Source organism: Leopardus geoffroyi, chromosome A1 (genome assembly GCF_018350155.1).
Source record: "Leopardus geoffroyi isolate Oge1 chromosome A1, O.geoffroyi_Oge1_pat1.0, whole genome shotgun sequence".
Taxonomy (NCBI): Eukaryota; Metazoa; Chordata; class Mammalia; order Carnivora; family Felidae; genus Leopardus; species Leopardus geoffroyi.
Window position 1 is genome coordinate 69,719,986 of NC_059326.1, and position 25,851 is coordinate 69,745,836.

Sequence of the window (25,851 nt, forward strand, 5' to 3'; positions counted from 1 at the left end):
GGTTATAGGACTTTGGATAATATTTTAATAGGTATTCATGGTAAGAAAAAGGGGGCCGAAGGCCTTTGAGAGAAGCCATTCTCTGCTGGATCAGAGCGTGCCCTGGTTGTCATGGTTACGTTAATCCTAAACCAGGAAGGGGGGGAAAAAAAAAAACCACTTCCAGAAACAGCTTTCTGAAACCTCAGCAGATGCAAAATTTTTAAAACCTAGTCAAACATGATCTTTATAGATTTGTGTCTATGAGATTGTTTCTGAGAGGTCAGAACCTTAGCTTGTCTCAAGTATAGGGGAAATCGTTTGTTCAGATGCTTTGAGGAATTAAGGAGAGAGAGGAAAATACCACCCCCACCCCCCACCCCCCACCCCAGAAAGAATTGTCTTTATTCTTTTGGAGGAAAAGAAAAATACTCCCACATAAAACTTTATATAATAGAAATAGCCTGAGGGCATAGATATATTTTAAAGGTACAATAAACTAGAGCAGCTTTGATTCACAGTTTTTAGTACCTTAAAACCAAATGTGAATGTTCATACTATTTGTTATTCAATATTTAGTGGCCAGACATTCTCCAAGAATGCGAACCTCTTCCGAAAATGTACTCTTATAGATTCTATGAAAAGCCCATTCAAAATGGAGAAAATGAACTCATGGATGCCGAGTTTGAAATCAGCCACATTGTTTGTGCGCTGGGCTAAAATTCAAATGCCTTTTGGAGCATCATTAAAAGTAGCCAATAAGAAAAATGTGATTATGTAGTTTCGCTAATTGCTGATTTGTTCTCCAGGATGAAACATATAATTACTATTTGGTGTCTTTTCTGTAAGGCTCACATGTCTAGAATACTTGAATCAAGACTGGCTAAGTATGGGGCTGGCCAGATTGACAGTTTCTTAGAGGCTGTGGGAGTCTTAGAGATCTGTTTCCTCCCCTCCAATACTAACACTTGGTGATCATTAACACAACTCATTTGTCATAAGATCCTTTCCATGTTAAACTTCCTAACATATGTAAGTTTTCAAACGATGTGTAAATTACTTGGTTTCCCTTCCTTGTGTAATGTAGCTTGTACAGCATTGAATAGGATTGTGTGTGTACGTCTTTTGTATTCTTTTAATGTTTATTTTTGAGAGAGACCGAGCATGAGAGGGGGAGGGGGAAAGAGAGAGGGAGACACAGAGTCCAAAGCAGGCTCCAGGCTCTGAGCCATCAGCACAGACCCCGATGCGGGACTCAAACCCACCAACTGCGAGATCATGACCTGAGCCAAAGTTGGATGCTTAACCGACTGAGCCACCCAGGCACCCCGAATTGTGTGTGTGTGTCTTAAAGTAAGTCCCCCTTTGAGAAAATACCTTTATGGTTCAGTCTTTCTCAAGGTCTCTGCTTCATGCTTTGCTAGCTTTATCCATGCTGTTGCTTCCTCCTCCTCTTCACACTTCATCAGCTTATTTCTAGATTTGTGTTAGCAAAAGGGCTTGCACTTTTTTAGCTCTTTGAACCCCATCACTGGCTTCCAGCGCAAAGCCTAACCCAAATGCAAAATTTGTGGTACTCCAGCAACGTTCATTTCATGCCAAACACATAAAAGGTCTCTTTGCACTGAGAAATTGTAACAAACGTTGGGTGCACACGCATAGGTGTTCACTCTCTCTCCCCGTGTGATCAGGCCTTCGCAGCCACTCTTCCAGGAGCTAGTCCTGCCCCTCAATATAACGTTCTAAGAAGAACTCATTTTCTTGTTCTTAAAAAAGTTGAAACTGATTCTACAGTGTATCACAGCTATTTAAGGATGTGAACCCCATCCTCAGTTACTTTTTCTGTTTTTTTCCTCTTCTGCATTTTTAAAAAACATTTTTTTTTTGTTTTGTTTTGTTTTAGAGAGAGCATACGTGAGCAGGGAAGGGGTGGAGGGACAGAGAGAATCTTAAGCGGGCTTCATGCTCAGTGAGGAGCCCAGTGTGGGTTCCATCCCATGACCCCGGGATCATGAACTGAGCCAAAATCAAGAGTCAGATCCTCAACCGACTGAGCCACCGAGGCATCCCTACATTTTTTTATTGTGATAAAATATATATAACGTAACATTTACCATTTTAGCCATTAAGTATACAAATTCAGCGGCATTAAGTATATTCACAGTGCTATGCAACCAACATGACCATCCATTTTACACACTGTGATGTGATTCTGAACAAAATTACTCTTAGAGTGAAGTTCAAAAACGTGCATTGGAGACAAGCATTGAGGAACAATGGGGCAGACTGTAGGAGTAAATTCACCACAGCAAGTAAAGGAGGGATGACCTTTCTTAGAGAATGAAAGTGAAATCTTTTCCTCCTTTTATTTGCTTTTTTATTTTAGAGAGTGTGTGAGCAGAGAGGAGGGCCAGAGGGAAAGAGAGAGAGAATCTTAAGCAGGCTCCACGCTCAGTGCGGAGCCGGATTTGGGCTCGATCCCACAACCCTGGGACTATGACCTCAGCCAAAATCAAGAGTCGGATGCTCAACCAACCGACTGAGCCACCCAGGCACCCCTCTTTTCCTTCTTTATTAGACGTTACTGTTTTTCACATTTCCTGCCATCAGTTCACGTGAAACGATTCTGCCAGAGACCCTTAAACCAGGCACTCAAAGAGCCTAGTGAGTTTGGGATTATCCATGGAGAATATTGTATACCTTCAGATAGCTCTGGCTATTTTCTGGATTTCCGTGATGAGGAATATGGGAATATATAAAGTGGCATCTGTTTAAAAAAATGCTAAACCTCTGGACACTGAAGCATCTTTGACGCCTCCTCGGGTCATGCCTGGCCAGGTTAATGGACATGCCCATCACTGTATTAGTTAGGCTCTCTTATTGACCATTGGTCTCCTGAGTTGCTAATTGGTTCCTAACATGTTCTGCTCTTCTCAGAGGGAAGGTGGAAGTATAAAAGCAGTAACTGTAGAGGACTGTGTTTTTGAAACATTTTTCTTCCAGCGTTTGATCCGTGTAATGGAATCAGATCCATTTTACTAGCGGGTCATTAGGAATCCACCAGGCAGTGAAGAGAAACCAAGGCATTTAGGTTAGGGTAGAAATTGGGGTCTTATATATCATATTCCCTTTTCCTGTAGGTTCAGTATATAGAAAATGATTTCAGCTGGCATTTGAGTGAGTGCCAGGTGCTTTGCTGGCCAATAAGAATATAAAGGTGAACTATAAAGTAGCCCAGAATTTAACTGGAGAGACAGGCTTGTATATACATAACCATATATAATACTGTGGAATGAGTAAGTTTTATTCATCTGTTCATCCACTTCAAAATTGGTCAGTCTTTAGGCTCTGCGGATACAGAGATTAATAAAATGCGCTCTTACCTTCAGTGTGGGTGTCGTGTGGATGAGAATTTGCGCAAAGTGCTAGGGGAACCTAAGAAAGAAAGCCATAATTTCTGCCTTATTTGTGGAGGAAGGGAAAAGGAACAGGGACTGGGGTTCCACTTCCACAAAAAGAACACAGAATCATGAGCTGAAAACTTCTGTTCATACAAAACCCACACATAAGTATTTATGGCAGCTTTCTCCTCCTCCTCCTCCTCCTCCTCCTCCTCCTCCTCCTCCTCCTCCTAAATATAATTTATTGTCAAGTTAGCTACCATACAGTGTGTATAGTGTGCTCGTGGTTTTGGGGGTAGATTCCCGAGATTCACCGCTTACATACAACACCCAACGCTCATCCCAACAAGTGCCCTCCTCAATGCCTATTTTAGCAGCTTTCTTCTAAATTGCCTAAACTGGGGTGGTAACCAAGATGTCGTTCAGTGGGTGAATGGATAAATAACCTGTGGTACATTCACACAAGGGAATATTATTCAGCAATAAAAGAAATGAACTAGGAAGCCACGAAAAGACATCTAGGGACCTACGTGCGTGCTGCTGAGCAACAGAAGCCAATAGGAAAAGGTTACGTACCGTACGATTCCAAACGTATGACATTCTGGAAGAAGTGAGACTGGAGACAGTAGAAAGACCAGTGGTAGCCAGGAGTTCGGAGAAGCGGGGGAGGGTTGACTAGATGGCACATGGTGGGTTCTTAGGATGGTGAAACTGTCCTCCTTGATCCTGTAATGGTGTCTCCATGATATTACATGTTAGGATACACAATATTACATGTTTGTCAGGAAGTGTAGAACTGTACAATGCAGAGTGAACCCTAATGTCAACTGTGGACTCTGGGTGATGATAATGTATCAGTGTTGGCTCAATATTTGTAACCACTGTACCACATGGATGCAAGATGAATAAGGGATTCTATGTGTATGGTGAGAAGAGCTATGTTGGAATTCTCTGTACTTTGTCTTCAGTTTTCTGTAAATCTAAAACTTCCCTAAAAAATAAAGTCTATTTCTAAAAAGGGGATGGTGCCTGGGACCGTGCTGGGGAGAAAATAGCAGAGAATTATCATCTAAGTGTGAAAACAGCCTGGAAAAGGCTCAGAGGTATGCGGCCGGGGGTCTGGTGATCAGGCGGTCAGGGTTCTGGAAGGTGGATGGCGGCAAGTGGAGAAGGGCTGAAGATTCAGGAATGAAGAGGCTTCTGGTGGTGGGAGCCGTGGTTTGTTTTCATATCTGCCTGTCTCAGAGGGGGTGACTCCTGTTGTTTCTGTTTCCAGCAAAGAGCCCCTGGGAAAGTGTTGCTGGATGCAGTTTGCAACCACCTCAACCTCGTGGAAGGGGACTATTTTGGCCTCGAGTTTCCCGACCACAAAAAGATCACGGTAAGTGATGGGAAATTAATGTTGATATTTTACCATCTGCTCAGCTTGGGAAAGGAGAGGAATCAGTCTGGTTCTTTGGCCATGCATACATGTCCTAGAAGAAAAACAGCCAGAAAGCCCTTGTTAAACTGTTTTGAAAGTACTATGTGCATAGGATTAGCAAGTTCAAAGAGCTTGATGAACACCAGCTCCCTCTGACCCTTTTCCCTTGCCTGTCCCTCCAGAAACCACCATTACCAGTTGCTTCTGTACCCTTCTAATAAAAGTCTGCATATGTGTCTGTACACACACATTTTTTTTAAGTTTATTATTATTATTATTATTTTTGAGAGAGAGAGAGAGAGAAAGAGTGAGAGAGCGCAGAGAAGGTGCAGAGGGAGAATTCCAAGCTCTGAACTCTCAGTGCAGAGCCCAGTACTGGGCTGGATCCCATGAACCTCAAGATCATGACCTGAGCTAAAATCAAGAGTCTGACGCTTAACTGACTGAGCCACCCAGGCGCCCCACATGCATACTTTTGAAACACACTAATGTGTGGAAACAACATATAATGTCATGTACCTTACACTCTACTTCAGTTAATGTATCATGAAGATCTCTTCTTTCCCATGCATAGAATCCCCTGCTTTCTTCTCCATTGCACACTATTCCGCTGAATAGACATGACCGTGATTTACATCTGTTGTAGACGATGGGGTACTTAGTTTGTTTCTAGTCTCTTGCTTTTACAACACAGGAAGCTACCGCAAGTACACTGAAGCTTACGTTCAAGTTTCAGTACGTGAGATCCAAGGGCATGGGGTTGCCTAATCCATAGGTTTGATCATTGTAAAATTTGAAAAATATGTCATGTTCTTTACAAAGGTTTCGCCCATTTGAACCCAAAAGTTAGAACATAGCTTATTGTTCCTTTTGTGTTTTGGCTAATGGCACTTTTTTAAGGCTGTATCTGATTTTTGTATTAGACACCCTATGCAACTATAAGTTCATTGACTGTATTTCTATTTATTCTTCCATTCTGTATACAGAGTAGCTAGGACTTGCTAGCCACTGCTCCAGGGATCCAGTAACTAAGGTACAAGGAATGTATGATCCGGGCGGGGTGTCAAGCTTAGGCAGTGACCAGCACAGGGCATGTGACAGGTGTTTTCCATTGGAGCCAGGGAGCATTGGGCAGTGGGGGTAACAAATAACATTGGTGTTCAGGAAATCCTTCCTAGATACTACAAAGCTGAGTCCCATGAGGCCAGTGGGAGTTGACCTAATAGAAAGAATATTCCATGGAAGCCTAGGTGTCTCAGTTGGTTAAGCATCCAACTTTGGCTCAGGTCATGATCTCATGGTTCGTGGGTTCGAGCCCCGTGTCGGGCTCTGTGTTGACAGCTCAGAGCCCAGAGCTTGCTTCGGATTCTGTGTCTCCCCCTCTCTCTCTGCCCCTTCCCCACTCGTGCTCTCTGTCTCCCTCTCAAGAATAAATAAACATTAAAAATGATAGAATGTTCCAGTGAGAGGGGGGACCCACGTATAAAGAGCAGAAAACAACCTGTAGGAACGTGCAAGGAAGGCTGGGGGTGACAGGTAAGGAGGAGAGGCTCAGGTGAAGGAGGTGAGAAAGAGGAAACTGAAGAGTAGGCAGGGAGCCACATCTCGAAGGACTTTTATACCATTGCCATCCAGTAAAAATAAAATATGAGCCACGTATGTAATTTCACATTTTCTAGCAGTTTTGTTTAAAAAAAAAAAATGAAATTAAAAGTATGTGTAACTTAATGTAATACGTCCAAAACCATTACCATTTCAACATGTGATCAGGAGCAAAAACTATGAATAAACTATTTCACATTTTTTCATGCGGAGCCTTTGAGTCTGGTGTGCATCCAACACAGACCCTCTTGATTCATGCCATCCGCATTGCAGGTGCTCAGGAGACACGTGTAGCTAGCGGCTATTGTGTGGGACAGCACAGTTCTGTACCAAGCTCGTGTGTTTGGGAAGCTGTCGGTGTGTTTTAAAGGGAACATGGTATGATCTGATTTATGGTTTAGAAAGACGACTGGGCTGGACTGCAATAGGAAAAGACTAGAATCAGGAAGGCCGTTAGGGGTTTGCTGTGTTTCTGGCTGGAGGCGTAGTGGCAAGGGATTACGGGAGAACCGAGGTGGTGGGCTGGAGCGAGATGGGTGGATTCAAGAGGTTTTGGAGGAGGAGGTAGTTGGGGATGTGACTGAATGGATGGGCTTGTGAGACAAAGCAGGCTCAGAGCAGCTGGGTTTTCCAGCTTTGCCATCTGGGGGACAGTGGTACCAGTCGCTGGGGATGAAAGCCTCACCATGTCTGCGAAGAGATAAAGACAGTGAGTTCCATCCCAGACATGAGGACTTGGGGGTGTCAGTGGACATCCCAGTGGAGACATCCAGTGGGCAGGGCCTGTGGGTGTATTTTCCAGAGCACAGGAAAGAGATATGAGCTGAAATGGAGATTTAAGACTCATAGGACTATTTTTTGTAATTAAATGTTTGTTTATTTTGAGAGTGTGTGTGTGTGTGTGTGTGTGTGTGTGTGTGTGCGTGCACAAGCAGGGGAGAGGCAGAGAGAGAGGGAGAGAGAGAATCCCAACCATGCTCCTCAGTGTCAGCACGGAGCCCGACGCGGGGCTCAATCTCATAAACTGTGAGATCATGACCTGAGCCGAAATCAAGAGTTGGACGCTTAACTGACTGAGCCACTCAGGCTCCCCCGCAAGATTATTTTAAATATTAATTGAAGTTCTGAAACTGGATGAGAGCGTAGAGAGTAGAAAGGAAGCCAGCGTGGAACACCAGCATTTAAGGGATGGACAGAGAGGGAAGAACTCTCAGAGGAGGTGCAGATGGGGAGGAGGAAAACCAGGAGAGGGACTCGTCACAGCAGAGGAAGAGAGTGTTGCAAGGAAGACATACACAGGAGGCGAGTGGGTAGGTGGTGAATGAACCAATCTGTCACATACCTAAAAGTGGGTGTGAATAGTGTTTTCTCAGCTTATTCCTGTCTCCAAATACTCTTCGCCATTTCCTCGTACTTAAATTAAACTTTAAGCCTCCCTGACTTCCAGTCCTTTTTCATGTGGCGCATGACCACAGATGGGCCAAATCTAATTCTGCATTCTATTTATCCAACAAATTTCTTGTGCCTACACTGCCTCAGTCCTCATACTTTATATCATGGAAGACACGTGATGCAAAGTGACAGCAAGAGGTGGTTATGGTTTCCATTCATTAGAAGTGCACAGCTTGAAAGAGAAAAAAAAGTGCACAGCTTGGTAAGAGAGACAAGGAAACAAATAATTACAATACCGTGTTGTAAGTTCTATGGAACATAGTTTCATAAACTTTTTTTGTGTTAAAATAATGATTCTCAGAACACTGGAGGATATGCTATCTCATTATTTCTAACACCTTTCCCTGAATTACTACAAGGTCCTAATGGCTTCCCTGACTCCGTTCTTGCCCTGTTTGAGCCAGCTGGAGATGCCTTTCTAAACGATAAATAATAGTGGTGAGGGCACTAAGATTCTCATAACTGTTCCGTATCTGGGTCAGCCAACTAGCTAATGGTGGAGCTGAGATTCTAACTATGTTCTTCTGACCCCAAGTTCAGTGCCTTTCTCGAATTTACAAACCTGTTCATCTTCCTGTGCACCAGCACCTGTGCTGGTGACTTTTAAGTTTTATCGTGCTTGATTTTTATGATCTCACTGCTTTCTTGTAATATGTTCAGCTGCAAAATACAGAAAACCTAGTAACAATGACCAAAAAAACAGGTGTTTATTTGTTGCATGTAACACACAAAAAAAGCCACCACGTGAGTGCTTACCATGTGCCAGACTGTTCTGGTCCCTGTGGACACAACAGCTAACATGGCCCATATTCTAAAGCAAGGATCCGTACGCTTTACAAAGGGCCAGATAATAAATACTATATTAAGGCTTTGCAGGCTGTAGGGTCTCTGTTGCAGCTACTCAAGTCTGCCCTTATAGTGCGGAAGCAGCCGTGGGCGATATGTAAATAAATAGATGGGCTTTGTTCCAATAAAACTTTATTTAGGATACAGGAAGCCACAGTTTGCTAACACGTGCCCTGGAGAGTAATACCTCGTTGCAAGGCATCATATTAGTTTTACCTACAGTATTTCATTCATTCCAGGAAGAGCCCATCATATACCCTTTTTCTGATGAGGAAGCTAAAGCTTAAAGGGGTTAAGTCCTCGTCCAGAGGTTCACAGCTAGGAAATGCCATAGCTTTGATTCAAGTTCAGTTCTGTCTGAACACAAGCCCATGCTGTCCATCATCCTTCCATTCTGACAATATTTCCATATTTTATTCTCTGTCAATTACAAAATCCCAACCTGACAGTTAATTTTATAAAATTTAAGAAAGAAGTTGTTGCAACAATTAATCTGTTATTCTCACGGTTCGTGAGTCTGAGCCTCATATCAGGCTCTGTGCTGATGTCAGCGTGCAGCCCGCTTCAGATCCTCTGTCCTCGTCACTCTGCCCCTCCCTCCCCCAAAATAAATGAACATTAAAAAAATAAAAATAGAACATCAGTTAAACTTTATCCCCAAAACGCGATGAAATAAAAGCACAGAGGAGCAGAAATAATGACCAAAAAGTGTCCAGAGGCTGACTGACAATCTATTTTGGAAGAGCCAAGGACAAGTCTTGACTTTGTTGAACTGAGGGGTCTGGCTGGGTTTTCATCTCTGCTCTTAGTAAAGGTGCTTGGGAATTTAAGATAGGTATCCGGCAGTTTCTGTTGCCTTCTGAGATTCTGTCGATTTCTAGTGGGGTGGTGTTTTGTAGCAGCCCGGGAAAGGAGCTCTGCAGGTCCAACTGTCAGCCCTCAAGTCCCTGGAGCAGGGTGACAGGAGCAGGGGGCTGGCCTCGCTGACCCTCGCTCTGCTCGTGGGTAGAAATGAGGGAAGAGTGCCCAACTTGTGGAGTTTTTGAAAGGCTCATATGTGATAATGTCAATCAGCACATGTAATCCCTGTGTCTGGGACCTACTCGAGTGTTCAGAAAGTGTTAGTTACGGAAACTCTGATCATTCCCGTTTTTTAAATTGCCAAGAGCAGCTAACGTAAGTGTTAGCGTGTTAACCACCTTTGAGTGGACGGTACGATACTGTTAACTGTATCCACATTGTGCCACATCTTAACCTGAAATTCCGTGCCCGTGATACAGCTCTCTTGTCCTCCCCCCCAGCCCCTGGCAGTCACCAACCTACTTTCTGTCTCTGTGAGTTTGGCTACTCTGGATCCCTCTAAGTGGATTCCCACGGTGTTTGTCTTTTTGCGACTGGCTTGTTTCACGGAGCATGATGTAAGGTTCCCCCACGGTGTAGCATATGACAGGGTATCCGTGCTTTTTGAGGCTCGGTGATATTCTGTTGTATGGCTGTCCCACGTTGTGTGTGCCCGTTCATCTGTCGGTGGATGTTGAGGTTGCTTCCACCCCTCGGTGGTTGTGAAAAACGCTGCGGTGCACACAGACATATTATCGTTTTTTAAATGCTACTGTTGTGATTATTACCTTTACCGGGCTTCCTCTGGGAGGCCATTTACTTGTCTGCCAAACCAAGGGGAAGCCTGGTGGGTCTCAAAATGTCTGAACGTGGGCCGTCACAGCTGGCTTTGCCTGTGGGCCTGTGCCTGTTACGTGGGAAACTAGGATCCCCAGAGTCCCTGGCACACGGAATTGTGGACCTTTGTGCCTAGACGGTAGGCTCACGTCTGAGCCCAGCCTTCCGCCCCTTGTCTCGTTTCCATCACATGAAACACCCACGTCAGGGCAGGCCGTTCTGCAAGGGTTTGAAAAAAAGCCTCGGGGAGAAGGAGTACTTTCCGTGGTCTAAGATGTGTTTCTCAGGATGGGAAATAAACTAGTGATAATTAGTAATCAATTGCGCTCTACCCTTAATTAGACTTGTCCCGTGGCTTGCCAGTTAATAGAGTTGGTTGCTGTGTTTACATGCAAGTTTGGCCTGCCCTTGGCTTTGAGTCCAGGAAGCCGTGCCCGGGAGATTGCCCCACAGGAGCAGAGAAATCTTTTCATCAGCTTTTTTTATGGATTGGTCTTTCCGTGGCAGAAATGCTATTGATCCTAGGAGTCAAGACTCTGTCCTTAATATGCCAGCTAATTGGTAGCTGGACTGTAAGGGCTGGTAAAAGGCCAGAAAAACAGTAGCTTGCCATTGGAGTGAACTCAGAGACCTTGGCCTGGCTGCCCTTGGACTCTGCTGCACACCTGAATACATCTCATTTGTTCTTCTTATGAGAGGTTGGCAAAAAGCCAGACAGTAAATGGATTAGGTTTTGCGGGCCATACCGTCTCCATGGCAACCACCCAACCCTGCCATCACAGCACAAAAACGGCCATGGACAATATCTAAATAGATGTGCATGGTTGTGTCCCAATAAAACTTTATTTAGGGGCATGGATATTTGAATTTCAGAGTCTTCACATCATGAAATACACTCCTTTGTTTTTTGGTTTTTGTTTTTTTTTTTTCTTTCCAATCACGAGAAGTGTAAAGGCCGGTCTTGGCTGTACCAAAACACATGGTAGTCAGGATTTGGCCCATGAGCCTTAGTTGGCCAATCTCTGCTTTAAAATATTTCTCTGAGGTGGGTGTTTTATCATCTCCATGTTACAGTGAGAAGGTTCAGAGAGGTAACTTGCCCGATACTTGACAATGATCTTTATAACCAGGATTTTCACACAAGCCTGTCTCAGCAAGCCACTGTCTGCTACACTTGGCTGCCTTTCCTCACACTGGTCCCTCCCAGAGAGCTGTGTGAGCCTCAGTGGTAGAGATAGGTGTATAATAAGATTTATCTCATCAGCCTGTTGAGGATCCCGGGAAGGGCGTGCATCGTGGCTTGTAAATCTCTGTTTGAACATTTGTTTTGTCATATAGCAGCTGGGCAGATACTGAACCTCTTTGATTTTGTACTTTATCTGGAAAATGGGATTAATAAGTGATGATTTTACAAGATTGTCATGACGATTAATTCTGATACTTTACAGTCACAAGCCCAGCAGGATTCCTGCGCATGGGAGGTACTCGGATATCTGTTGTGTCTTGTGCTTGCCTTCTAGCTCAGAAACCAGAGAAGTTGGCCCACCAGTGTTTTGTTAAAGCCACAGTGCTTACTGATCTGATAAAATGGTTCCAGTGTCTAATACATGCTGGTAAAGCTCAGGAAAAAGATGGGCATCTTATTGTTTAGTTTATATTTTATATTTATATTTTATATGGTCACTTTCGGTGAGGACACTCTTTCTGGCTTGTAGATGTTTGCCTTCTCACGGTGTCCTCACATGACAGAGACCGAGATCTTCCTCCTCTTATAAGCCCACAGTTCTATCTTTTTATGACTTTATTCAACTTTAATTAACTTCTGAACACCTTATCTCCAGAGACAGTCACATTGCGAGGTTAGGGCTTCAACATAGGAATTTTGGAGGGACGCATTTCACTCTGTAGTTGCAGACTTGCTTTCTAGGGGCTTGAAGCCACAGAAACCATGGCTACATCCCTTGTTGGTGGTTTCCCAGCCCCACTGGCGTTGGCCAGATTTCCTTCCCGTATGCTTAGTAGCAGCCTCCTGTCCTGACCTTGCTTCTTCCCCCGGGGGTCTGAGGGCATCTACATCCCAGAGGGGGTCTTTGTGGACACATGCCAGGTGTAAAGGATGAAGACTTGCTGAGCCACAGACAGATGGAAGTTTGGGAACCCAGCAGAAATGAGGCCGTGGGGTGCCTCTGTCATCACACATCACCAGCAGCATGTGAGGCCACGATGGCTGGGTCGATGGGGCAGTTCTCAGAGGAGGCAAAGCTTTCCTTGAGCAGAGAGTCTGGGAGAAGGATGGATCACAGGAAAAATAGAGCAATGGGTAACCTTCCATTTCTTAAGCTGGAGAGATACGTGGGGTTTTTTGTTCTCATTTGTTTTTTAATTAATTGACTTTTTTAAAAAAATGTTAACTTTACAGAAAAACTGGACAGAAAGTAAAGAGAGGTACTGTATACTGACCCCCCCAAATGCACAGGGTCCCTTATTTTTAACATCTTGCAGTCGTGTGATATGTGTATTATAATTGTTGAGCAAGTATTAACATATTACAGTCCAAAGTTTACATTAGTGTCCGTTCTTTGTGTTGTATATGCTATCGGTTTTGACAAATGTCTTTGACATGTGTCCACCATCAAAGTATCATAAAGAATAGTTTCTCTTCCCTAAAAATGTCCTCTGCTCTACCTACCGATCCCTCCCTCCTCTCTGAGGCCCTCACAACCACTGATCTTATCCTTCAGTATTTTTTTATTTTCTGTATTCTTGATGCTTTGGCATCTGGGCCTTGCTGACTGGGAAGAGAGTGCCCTTCCCAGGACTAGTGAGAAGTATTAAAATCTCAGACTCTGTGGATTTTTCTATTTCTCTTTGCTATTACATTGCTTTTTGCTTCATGTATTTTGAAGTTCTGTTTTTAAGCGTATATACTTAAGATTTTCCTACCCTCTGAATTAATCGACACCTTTGTTATGAAAAAAATTCCTTCTTTATCCCTGGTGATATTCTTTGTTCTGATATTTACCTTGATACTAATATAGCTGCTGTAATTTCTTAAAATTACTGGTTGCATAATATACGTTTTTCATTCTTTTCCTTTTAACTTTTTTGCATCTTTATATTGTAGTGTGTTTCTTAAAGGTAGCATACATTTGGGTCTTGCCTTTTTGTCCAGTCTAACAATCCTGCTTTTTAATTGGGGGTGTTTAGAACATTTACATTTAATGTGATTGCTGATATGATTTAAATGGGGCATCTTGCTATTTTCGTCTTACCCATTCTTTGTTCTTTTTTTTGGCCTGTCTTTTGATTAATTAAATATTTCAGTGATTCCATTTTACCTTCTTTGTTGGCATATAATCTATAACTCTTTCATTTGTAACTTTCATAGTTGCTTTTGGGTTCATAATACACACTTTTAACTTATCAGGGCCTGCCTTTAAGAGAGATTATGCCACTTCACCTACAGTATAAGAACTTACAGTAGTATACTTCCATTTTCCCTTTTCTGATTTTTTTTTGCTATTTTTGTCATATTATTTTCTTTTACAAAAGTTATGAATCCCACACTGCATTGTTATTTTTACCAGTCAGTTGTCTATAAATAATATTAAAAATGTCTCAAATATTGTATATATTAACCACACGATTGACATTTTGGTGTCCCTCGTTCCTTTGTGTAGACACAGATTTCCATCTGATATTATTTTCTTTCTGCCTGAAGGACTTCCTTTAACATTTCTTCTTGTACAGCCCTGCTGGCAATGACTTCTCTCAGCTTTCATATGTTTGAGTCCTTATTTTGCCTTCCGTTTTGAAAGACATTTTTGCTGGGTATAAAATTCTAATAATTCTGTTCTTCAAGGGCATTAAAATCTTGCCCCATTGCATTCCCACTTGCATTGTTTCTGACAAGAAGTCTGCTGTCATTTTTACCTTTGTTCCTTTGTGCATAATCTTCTTTGGCTGTTTATTTATATTATTTATTTAGAGAGAGAGAGATTGCAAGCAGCGAAGAGAGGCAGAGGGAAAGAGAGAATCCTAAGCTTGGGGCTTGATCCCATGACCTTGGGATCATGACCTGAACTGAAATCAATCGATTGAGCCACCCAGGTGCCCCATATCTGGCTGATTTTAAGATTGCCTCTTTATTGCTGTTTTTGGGCAGTTTGGTGATGATGTGCTTCCATGCACTTTTCTTCACATTTCTTAGGCTGGAGATTTTCTGAGCCTTTTGAATCTGTTGGGTTTATAGTTTTCACCAAATTTGGAAATTTTTCAGCTGTTCTTTCTTTTCATTTTTTGTCCTGTTTTTTGCCCCCTCCACTGCTACCTCCTGTCCTTTGTGACTCCAGTGCCATGCATGTTAGGATGCCTAAAGTTGTTCTACAGTTCTGTGATGCACTATTAATGTCTTGGTTATCTTTCTGTTTCATTTTGAATTGTTTCTATTGCTGCATCCTCAAGTTCATTAGTATTTTTTCTGCAAGGTCTAATCTGATTTTCATCTTGTCCTGTGTGTGTTAATCTCCCAATGTGGTTTTTATCTCTAGAGGTTTCATCTGGGTCTTTTCATGTTTTCTATATCTCAACTTTGAACATATGGAACACAGTTATAATAACTGTCTTTATGTCCTCCTTCTGCTAATTATAATGCCTGCATTCCAGGTCAGAGTGTTTTGTCTGATTATGGGCCTGTTTTCCTGCTTCCTTGTGTGTCTGGTGATTTTTCTTTATTGGATGTCAGATATTGTAAATTTTACCTTGTTGAGTACTGGATAGTTTTATATTCCTATAAATTTTTATTGAGTGTTCTGGGATGCAATTAACTTATTTGGAAACCATTTAATCCTCTCATATCTGGCTTTTAAGCACATTAAATGGGTCTCATGTAGTGTGTAGTCCGGGGTTAATTATTCCTCAGTGCTAAGGGATGACTCTTCAGTACTCTGCCCAGTGCCCAGAATCCTCGGGTTGTCTGATCTTGCTGGTGAGAATTGGTAGTGTTCCTGACTCTGTGAGCTCCAGGCACTGATACCTTGAATCTTTTCATTGGTCCTTTCTCCCAAATCTTGGGTACTTTCTTCACAAGTTGACATTGATCAGTATTCAGCTGATTACTCAATGGGAACCTTCTATACTCTTCTAAATGATCTTTTTGGAGGGAGCTTCCTACTCGTTATTACTCCCCCCCCCCTTACTCTCTCCCCCCTCCCCCCCCCCCCCCCCCATGATCTGTCAGCCCCACCTTTTCAACTCCTGGATTTTGCCGGGTTTTTCTTCTCTGTACCACAGCCTGGAAACCTACTGTAGACAGAAGTCTAGGGCAAGTGTAGGGATCGTGATTTTATTTTCTTGTCTCTGAGGGATCACAGTTTCTCACTGTCTGATGTCCTCAGCCTTCAGATCTGTTGTGCTAAGTATGTTTCTCCCTTTTTTTTTTTAATTTTTGTTTATTTGTTTTTCCTGTAGGAAGATAAATCCAGTCTCTGTAAATCTATGACAGAGTCAAAAATCTCTAATTGGTTTAAAAAGAAAGCCACACTTAACATTAATATGAAAAATTACATTTAAACAAATTATTACAAACAAATTCAAAGTAATTTCTTGTTGGAATCAGCTTGTGGAAAGACTACTTTGTTGCAATGAATTCTAGATACTAGATAATTTTCTGTAACATTTTATCTGGCTCCTATATATGTTATAGGTGATGAAATATTTTTGTATGCGGTTTTTAAAAATTTTTTTTAATGTTTGTTTATTTTTGAGAGAAAGAGAGATCATGAGTAAGGGGGGGGCAGAGAGAGAGGAAGACACAGAATCGGAAGCAGGCTCCAGGCCCTGAGCTGTCAGCACAGAACCTGATGTGCGGCTTGAACTCACGAGCCACGAGATCATGACCTGAGCTGAAGTCGGACACTTAGCCAGCTGAGCCACCCAGGCGCCCCTGTTGTATGCAGTTTTGATTTTTATTTAAAAAAATATTTTTTTGCATTTGTTTATTTTTGAGAAACAGAGTGAGACAAAGCATGAACAGGGGAGGGACAGAGAGAGAAGGAGACACAGAATCTGAAGCAGGCTCCAGGCTCTGAGCAAGCCGTCAGCACAGAGCCTGATGCGGGGCTCGAACCCACAAACTGTGAATCATGACCTGAGCCGAAGTCGGATGCTCAACCGAGTGAGCCGCCCAGGCACCCCGCAGTTTTGATTTTTAAACCTGAAGAGGAGAGCTGAGCTTTTGTTGAGTCTGTTAGCTTTTACAGGGGCGGCATATGATGTTACAGAAAAAGCACAGGTTTGGGGTCAAATGGACTTGATGTTGAATCTCAGCTATGTGTGACCTTGGGAAGCTTAAATAAGCTTTCTGAGCTTGGCTTCCTGCCTGTGTAAAATGACCATATTGTTAGGAGCATTAAATGAGAATTTATAAAGCACCTGTTTAGTGCCTGGCACGCAGGAGGTGCCCAAGAAACAGTCTCTTCCCAGTGCCCTTCCTGAAAGATATCTAGTAACTGAGTCTCTTTTAATAAGAACCTTTCCAAAATACCTCCAATGTTTTAGTTGCCTGCAAAATCTACCTAAAATGTCACTCACCAACATGATAGGGGCTAAAAAGGTTTAGGGAAAGAAGAGAAACCGCTTTGGGAGCAGTGGTTCATCTTGCCCTGCCTTTCATAACTAGGCAGTAAAGTGTTGTTCTCACTTAACACTAACATTAACAGAAGGTCAGAGGAAAAAAGGGAACCTGACTGAAATGTAGGCAAATGGGAGAACACTGGGCTGGAAAGCTGTGTTGATGCCAAATTGTGGAAGATAGATGTTATAGGCTGAGTTGTGTCCTCCTAAAATTTCTGTGTTGAAGCTCTAACACGCAGTACCTCAGAATGAAACTGTACTTGAGGATAGGACCTTTAAAGAGGTGGTTAATGCGTGCCTAGGTGGCTCAGTCGGTTAAGCATCTGACTTCGGCTGAGGTCGTGATCTCGTGGTTCACAGAGCCCCCGTCAGGCTCTGTGCTGACAGAGCAGCTGGAACCTGTTTCGGATTCTATATCTCCCTGTGTCTATTTGTCTGTCTGTCTCTCTGTCTCTCTCTCTCAAAAGTAAATAAAGATTTTTTTTTAAAAAAAAGAGATGGTTAAGTTAAAATGAGGCCATTAGAGTGGGCCCTAATCCACTGACACTTGTCACTTTACAAAGAGGAAATTTGGACATATCAGAGAGACACCAGGAGTATGTGTGCACAGAAGGATGGTCGTGGGTGTGCACATCCGGAAGGCAGACATTTATTTACAAGTCGAGGGAGGTCTCGGGAGAAACCCAACCCATGACACCATGAGCCTCCAGATCTGTTGTCCAAGCCACCGAGTCCGTGGTTGTCAGGCATGGTGGCCCCAGCAGCCTCTTCTATAGAAGAGGGCCTTCAAACCCCAGCACGGGAAGTTCCCTGATTCAGTGGGTTGTACTGATTGGAATGACGTTTCTAGAAATCCATTCATTTAAACCAAATCCCTGTAGAGTCAAGTAGCATGGATGTGCTCTGGAGCCCAGCTGCATGGTGTTAGAGAAGACAGGGAAGTGTGGCCTGGTGGAAGGGGTGGGCGGGGCGATTAGACATGGAGATCATTACAGTTGTGACCGTCTGGAGATCCATCGGTGGGGAAGGATAGGTGATGGTGCCTTTGTTGCCTTTTTAACTTGTCTGGAACTTGTTTCTGTCCTGCTTAGGTTCAGTGAACAAGTGATTGGTCTAAGATGACTTAGTCTAGTCTAGATGCTTCCCAGCCGCCTTCCCCATATAGCAAACTTCAACACTTTAACTCTGGTCAGGCGGCAGCCTTATTTTTCTTGTTCCCTGTAGCTCATCCATTTATAGTAGTTTAAAATTTTTTTTTTTAACGTTTATTTATTTTTGAGACAGAGAGACAAAGCATGAACGGGGGAGGGTCAGAGAGAGGAAGACACAGAATCTGAATCAGGCTTCAGGCTCCAAGCTGTCAGCACAGAGCCGGACGCGGGGCTTGAACTCATGGACCGTGAGATCATGACCTGAGCCGAAGTCGGCCGCTTAACCGACTGAGCCACCCAGGCGCCCCCCATTTATAGTAGTTTAAGTCCTGCGTGTGCAAGACCTTTTCTCTGAGCCCCGGAAACATCAATGTAACTGGTAAATGGTGAGGTTCCCCGAGGCCCTGAGTTCTCACCCAGCGGGTCAGCTGTGACGTGATCGATGGCTTGTAGCCTTCTTGCTGCAGAGCTCGACCAAACAGGCTAATTCAGGCCGGTCTGATGTTCCCAGACCTGCGTGTTGTAAAACCACATGCTCAGTTGGCTCCAGTTGGTGATTGTATTCGATGCTTTCCACAGAAATGCCAAAAACAGACGAGAGATGTTTTAAAACAATTCATAAAATTGGCGGCTATGTTGCCAGAGCATAGTTGTTTTGTCCTGAGTGGCTTGTGGAAGTTGAGGGAGAGCTGGCAGTGGGGAAGGTTCGCGGAGACGGTTCCCTGAGGTGGCCGGGAGAGCGCCGGCCTACAGGCTCGAGAGTGGCCGCTCGGCAGCCCTGGGAAATCCCACCGGGGTTCTCCAGTTAACGCGCTGTCCCGTGCAACTATTTCCAGTATTCCCTGCTTGCCTCAGTCCTCCAGGCCTCCCACTTGACTGGGGAAGCAGAAAGCCTCCACGAGGAACTTGCCTGCTCCCGGCACAGAAATGTAAACTCCCATCTGCCACTGGCCTTTCTGTCTCCCTCAGTGGAATAGCTCTTCCTTCTACCTCAAACCGTTGCCCTGGGTTTTAGGGCCGTCTTCTCACATCCCTTAGGACATTGAGGGACATGAACCCTTCTTGCTCATATTCTCAATGCCTTCGCTTTAAAAAAAATTTTTTTTAATGTTTATTATTTTTTCATAGCACGAGAAGGGCAGAGAGAGAGGGAGTCAGAGGATCCCAAGCAGGCTCTGCACAGTCAGCACAGAGCCCGACGCGGGGCTCGAACTCACAAACCTGAGCTGAAGCTGGACGCTCAACCACCTGAGCCACCCAGGTGCCCCTGAATCCCTCCACTTTTTTTAGACGCACCCAGTTTTCTGTGACTCACAAGCAAATAGGGGCGTCTGGCTGGCTCAGTCAGTAGAGCATGCGACTCTTGATCTTGGAATTGTGAGTTCCAGCCCCGTATTAGGCATAGAGATTACTTAAAAACGTTTGAAAAACAGAATAATAAAAACAAGTAATTCAACAATACCCTTATCTGATCCCTCACCCCCTGTGGCCCTAGTCTCTTGCTGCCTGCCTCTCAGCCAAGCTTCTTGGAAAAGTCTGTGTCCTTCCTGCCTCTTCACCACCCGCCAGACTTTCAGCCCCACCTCCGAGTCAACTCACCAGCAGAACTTTTAGTTCTCATCTTATTTGAACAGTTCTTGGTATATTTCCTTCTGGAAACTGCCTTCCCATGACTTCTGTGACACCACTCTCCTTTTTTCCTTCTGTTCTCATCTGCTTCCACCTGGCTGGTCCGTGGTGGACGTGCCATCGGTGCTCGTAGGTTTCATCCTCTGGACTCGGTGAGCCTTATCCTCCATGAGTCTCCGTGACGCTTATCCTCTATGGAGTCAGGATGGTGGCGGCTTCTGCTTCTGCTTCCCTTCCTCCTCCCCCTCCTCCCCCTCCTCCCCCCTTGTCCCCCTCCTCCCCCTCTTCCTCCTCCTCCCCCTCCTCCCCCTCCTCCTTTTTTTCTTAGCAGGTTTTTGTTGTTGTTTAGTTTTTTTTAATGTTTTATTTATTTTGAGAGAAAGAGATAGGGCATGAGCAGCGGAGGAGCAGAGATGGAGGGAGAGAGAATCCCAAGCAGGCTACGCGCTGTCCTTGCAGAGGTTGACGTGGGGCTCAAACCCTTGAACCATGAGATCATGACCTGAGCTGAAACCAAGAGTTGGATGCTTAAATGACTGAGTCACCTGGGCGCCTTGTGGTGACTTCTAGTGTGAGCTCTCCTGTCTAGGCTTCACCTCAGAGCTCCAGACGAGTGCGTCCCGCCCTTTCCATACTGTCTCTTGCTCATGAAATCCAAGGGCACCTCAACAAAATCAAAGTGTCTAGAACCTCCATCCTGGCCCTCTTCCAGCACTCCCATCTTTGTGAATTGTACCAGCATCAGTCCAGATGCCCTCAGCAGAAATTCTCGTGTCGTTTTGGTCATTGTCTTCTGCCTCAGCCACCATATCCAGTCCATCAGTAGATCCCTGGGGATTTTACCTCTTAAATTTTTCTTAGATCCGCCCACTTCCCCCTGCTCTACTTCTGCATTCCTGGTCCAAAATACCATCGTCTCTTGCCTGCACTATTTGTGTGGTCCGCCTGCCTCTGCTCCGGCCCCTCTGTCTATTCCCACACTGCCAGATCAGTCTTTTTACAGTGTACGTCTGACTGTATCAGCCCCGTGCTTAAATCCTTTGCATTGCTCTTAGGATAAGGATGAAGAATCTCAACGTGGCTTCCGGGGAGGCTGACCCCTTCCTGACCCACCAGCCCTGCTCTGCAGCTGTCCCCTTGCACCTCTGGCACCTGGACAAAGGTTTTACCTGTGTGTCTTCTGTTCCCTTCAGACCTCCACATGACAGCATCTTCAGGGACGTGTTCCCTTCACAATGTCCTGTTTGTATCGGGTCTCCGGTCCCCCTGCCCCCATGCCTGGGTCAGACTGCTCTGCCCCAGACCCTGGGAGTCCTCTGCTCCTCCCTTCATTCCCTTTGGGTCAGGCACGTCTTCACTTTTGTCAGTGTGGGGGGGGTTGGTTCCTGTCACTTCCTCACTAGACCAGAAGCTCCGTGAAGCAGGAGAGCAGCAGAGGATAGGAAAACAGAAATGAGAATTTCATGATAAAATCTTACTGATCAGGGGCGCCTGGGTGGCTCAGTCAGTTGAGCATCCTGCCTCTCAGTTTCTGCTCAGGTCATGATCCCGTGGTTTGTGAGTTCGAGGCCCGTGTAGGGCTCTGCACTGACAGTGTGGAGCCTGCTTGGGATTTTCCCTTTATCCCCCTCTCTCTGCCCCTTCCTTGCTTATGTGTGCACATGCGTTCTCTGCCCCCGCCCCAATCTCTCAAAAATAAATAAACATTTTTTAAAAATTAAAAAAACATTGGGGTGCCTGGGTGGCTCAGTCAGTTGAGCGACCGACTTCGGCTCAGGTCATGATCTCACAGTTTATGGGTTCGAGCCCCGCATCGGGCTCTGTGCTGACAGCTCGGAGCCTGGAGCCTGCTTCAGATTCTGTGTCTCCTTCTTTCTCTGCCCTTCCCCTACTCATGCTCTGCCTCTCTCTGTCTCAGAAATAAATAAACATTAAATTTTTTTTTTTTAATTAAAAAAATTCGGGGCGCCTAGGTGGCTTAGTTGGTTAAGTGTCCAATTTCAGCTCTGGTCACAATCTTAACAGTTGGTGGGGTCGAGCCCCATGTTGGACTCTGTGCTGACAGCTCACAGCCTGGAGCCTGCTTCAGATTCTGTGTCTCCCTCTCTCTCTGCCCCTCCCTCTCTCTCTCTCTCCCTCTCAAAAGTAAATAAACATTAAAAAAAATTTTTTTAATTAAACAAAATCTTACTTATTTGAAAAGGTGATGGGGGAAGAGTAACCTAAATAAGCAGAGACTTAAAATTTTTAGTTTTTGCATTATAAGAATTCTTAGTGCTCAATTTAAGGCTAATTTGAATAATGGAGAAAGGCAGAAGACAGGAAGTCGCTCATCTTCCAACCTCCCAAACACATTTTCCCACGTACTTAAATATTCACCAAGAACATAATTTTTAATGCCTGCATGATAATGTGTCATATAAATGTAGACTTATTTTATTTCATTTATTATTGTAAAAATTTTTTACTATCAGCAATGCTAATCACAACATTTTTATTTTACATAAATCTTTGTGCATAAATGTATGATTTACCAAAGTTGCGTTACTGGATGAAAGAATATGTGTAGGAGCCGTTTTTTTAGGCTTTAGATAATTATTCGTAATTCTTCCTTAATTCGTCTCCAGAAACATACCAATTCGTTTATTCGCCAATAGAGGTAAGACAGTGTACATTTTCTGCTACCTTTGCTAAATCTGAGAATTATAAAATGAAAATGTGTGCATACATAGAGGCATATCTAGATGCAAATGTAATGGACAGAAGGGGTATTTGATTATTCAGACTTGCGTTTGTAGGGTGAATCACTCCTGAATTTGAACATTTTCCCATTAGCCATTGTTCTTTTTTTTCTCTGTCATTTAGCTGTTATTCTTTGCATAGTTTGGGAGTATTTGGTTTTTCTTATTATAAATCCTCTTTATATTAGGCACATTAGCCTTGCTTTTGTCATACATACAAATATGAGCTTCAGTAGAACCCTTTTCAAATGACCAGGAATTGAGAGAAAAGCATGTGTGAAATGGGATAATACGGTTAAATTATGTTTTATCAAGAAGGGCAGCTGGTTTCTCTCTCTCTCTTTGAATCTTGCCCCCTAAACTGCACGTGTGTGAAGAGTCTGGACCTTGAAGCTGGATATACCTGGCTTCAGGCCTGGCTCTGCCAGCCCAGGACAAATTACTGGTCCCTACAAGTCTCAGGTTACTCTCCTGGGCAGCAGAAATCCTTCTGACCTTGTCAGAAGGTGAAGAGTGGGGTGCCTGGGTGGCTCAGTCGGTTGCTTGGCTGACTTTGGTTCATGTCATGATCTCGTGGTCTGTGAGTTCAAACCACAGGTCAGGCTCTGTGCTGACAGCTCAGAGCCTGCAACCTGCTTCGGATTCTGTGTCTCCCTCTCTCTCTGCACCTCCCCTGCTCATACTCTATCTCTGTCTCTCAAAAATACACATTAAAAAAAATTTTTTTTAAAGAGGTAAAAGCTTATGGAGAGTACCCAGTGCAGAGGTAATATTCTAAACATCCCTTCCCATATCCCTGAAAGACGTGCTGTTCTGTAAATGCGTGTATGTACACGTATTTTGTTTCATTAAGGAGCTTGCATATTTCACTCAGCTTGTAGCCACACATGCAATTGTGCATCCGTGTTTGCTGAGTAGCTAGCTTTGGTGGAACACTGCGGATGACAGGAGACACATTCATAGTTAACCATTTGAGTCTGGGAGAGATTGTAGCTTTGAAGCTCAGGGATAATGCCAGCAAATTTGGGTCTGTACTATAAAAGCGGTCAGTGATGGAAGATACGCCGTCCTGCAGACAATAGGAACAGACGGTCTCGAATACTCAAAAAGTATTTTGATTTTAAACAGCTCCAAGTCAAGCCTCCAAATACTTGCATCCTTTCGTTGAGAATTTGTCTCAATCTGTTTTTTCCTTTGTAGGTGTGGCTGGATCTCTTAAAACCTATTGTCAAGCAGATTAGAAGTAAGTATACACCATGTGTTTAACAGTGATGTTAAATATAAAGCCAGACATTTTCCTCCTCTAGACGTTGTTTGCCCTGTGGCATCCAGCACACTGGTGACACAGATTCTTTTTTTTTTTTTTTTCTTTTTTGGCCCCGTGATTTCTTTTCATCCACTAATCCATGTGCCATTAAAATGTCTCTTCTGCAGTATTAATATTTAACAATTTGGTAATCAAAACCTTGCTTGGAAAATCAAACCTCATTTTGATTAACGACTAGAGCATGCTGTTAATCTCCAGACTAATTGAGCTTGCCTGGTCTCTGTCCGAGGTTGTTACTGTCACTTTTGAAGGGGAAGGTGCAACCATGTCTTCATAAAATTGATGTTAGGTTTTCTGTCCTGCCTCTTCAATGCCTGTGAAATCAGAGTGCAAGTATTGGTTGCTTTGAAAAACAAAGTGCCTTAAAGCGCGCGCGTGTGTGTGTGTGTGTGTGTCTGTGTCTGAATGGCAGGCAGAACTGAAGGGAGTCTGGCTTGCATTTACAGTATGTGTTGGGGAAGATTAAGGAGGATTTAGGAGAGGAGTGAGGGAAGAAGGCTCGCTTTCTCTGTCCCTTCTCATTGTGCCCCAGGACCAGGACCGTTTCCCTCCTCTCCACTTTGAGGTCAAGCGCAGAGTCAGACAACTCATCCCAAATGCCCCCTCACTGCAGCCACAGCCCGGGCAAAAGTCTGAGGGTAGTAACAGAGGTGCGTTCCATTAGTTGAGCTTGAAGCTCCACACTACCTTGCTGGGATCGTTTTAATGTCTGATTAAGAAGCCCCACTGGGCCACTTCTAGCAATTTTTGTGGCTGTACTGAACAGGCACACGGTGTCTGGATGGCCCCCGTGCACTTGAAACGGATGTTGAGCTTCTGTCATTTAAATTAAGCAATTATTGATGCCGAAAATGAAACCGGCATTGTTTGTTTAACATTTACAAGGGTGGCTGGCCAGTGACCTGAGCGTGCGGGGGCCAGAGGGTAGGGGCACAATGCTGGGAGAAGCCCCTAGGCCTGACGGGGGAGGTAGCGAAACATCCAGAATGATGACGTGTGTCCCTGCAATACCTCCTGGGAAATGCTCACTGTGGCAAGGTGTCTTTTAGCCCGTTGCCAAATACAGACGGAAGACCGCGTCTGTCACTGCTGGGTCCACCCTGGAGTGAGGATTCTCCTTCCGTCTCTGCGTGCTATGGCTAGCTGTGTGAAGCTGTCATTGTGCATTGGGGGATAGCACCTTCCTACTTTCGGGTTTTCTAAGGATCTGCGTGGCCTCAGGGGATCCCCGTGGAGAGGAGATAGCATGGTTTTTCCTGTTCTTCCCCATTTTGCTATTGTTACTTTATGATCCAGAGTTGACAGGCGAGGGTTTCTATTAATTGTTAGAGTGAGTGGTCAGGGAAAGGGGGCCCAGTGTCTCTGGGCTTCATTATTTCTGTGCCTTGTTTTTCTCCTCATTTTATATATATTGCCTACATCTTCACTTTCTGTCGCTTTTGCGTTTTTTTCCTAAACTTAAATATGTTATCATAGAAATGATAATACAACATCTGTTTTTTGTGACAGCAAAGGCGGAGCAAAAAAAAAATTTTTCTGCTTTTAGACAACTGCTGTTAAAACTTGGATTTCGTTATCGTACCTTATATTTCATAGAACATAAACTCATTGCTGTCATTCCAAATGGTAGAACCTATAAGACTGCTCTTACATTGGGCATAAATATATATGTGTGTAGATATATGTATAAAATTTGATCTGTACCTCAAAACAAGCTCTGATTCGGGTTACAAATTATTATGATCTGCTTGACATTTTAATTCTGACAAGTGACATCCCATTGATCTTCTCCCTGTCCACCCACCCCAGGTCTGCTTCCTGATTTTGCCTGAACTCGTCCGTAAGATGGCTTATAAGACACCTATAAGGGCTTCGGCTGACTGGACGAGGGCAGGGTCACGTCGTGTTGATGTTTTTTCTCCAGCGCTCGGGGAGCACCTGACACATAGATGCTCATACATATTTGATGAACACAGTGGAAGCTGTACCT

At 44.0% G+C, this 25,851-nt stretch overlaps 1 protein-coding gene across 4 annotated transcripts in view; it reads left to right on the plus strand.

Moving 5' to 3' along the window:
- The window catches only part of FARP1 (FERM, ARH/RhoGEF and pleckstrin domain protein 1), a 294,892-nt gene that overhangs the window by 190,125 nt on the left and 78,916 nt on the right, over window positions 1-25,851 (plus strand). For all 4 annotated transcript variants that reach the window (XM_045444576.1, XM_045444559.1, XM_045444583.1 and 1 more), the window contains exons 3-4: window positions 4,657-4,761; window positions 23,735-23,777. In XM_045444576.1, the coding sequence (XP_045300532.1) occupies window positions 4,657-4,761; window positions 23,735-23,777 (148 nt within the window). The remainder of the gene's footprint in view (window positions 1-4,656; window positions 4,762-23,734; window positions 23,778-25,851) is intronic.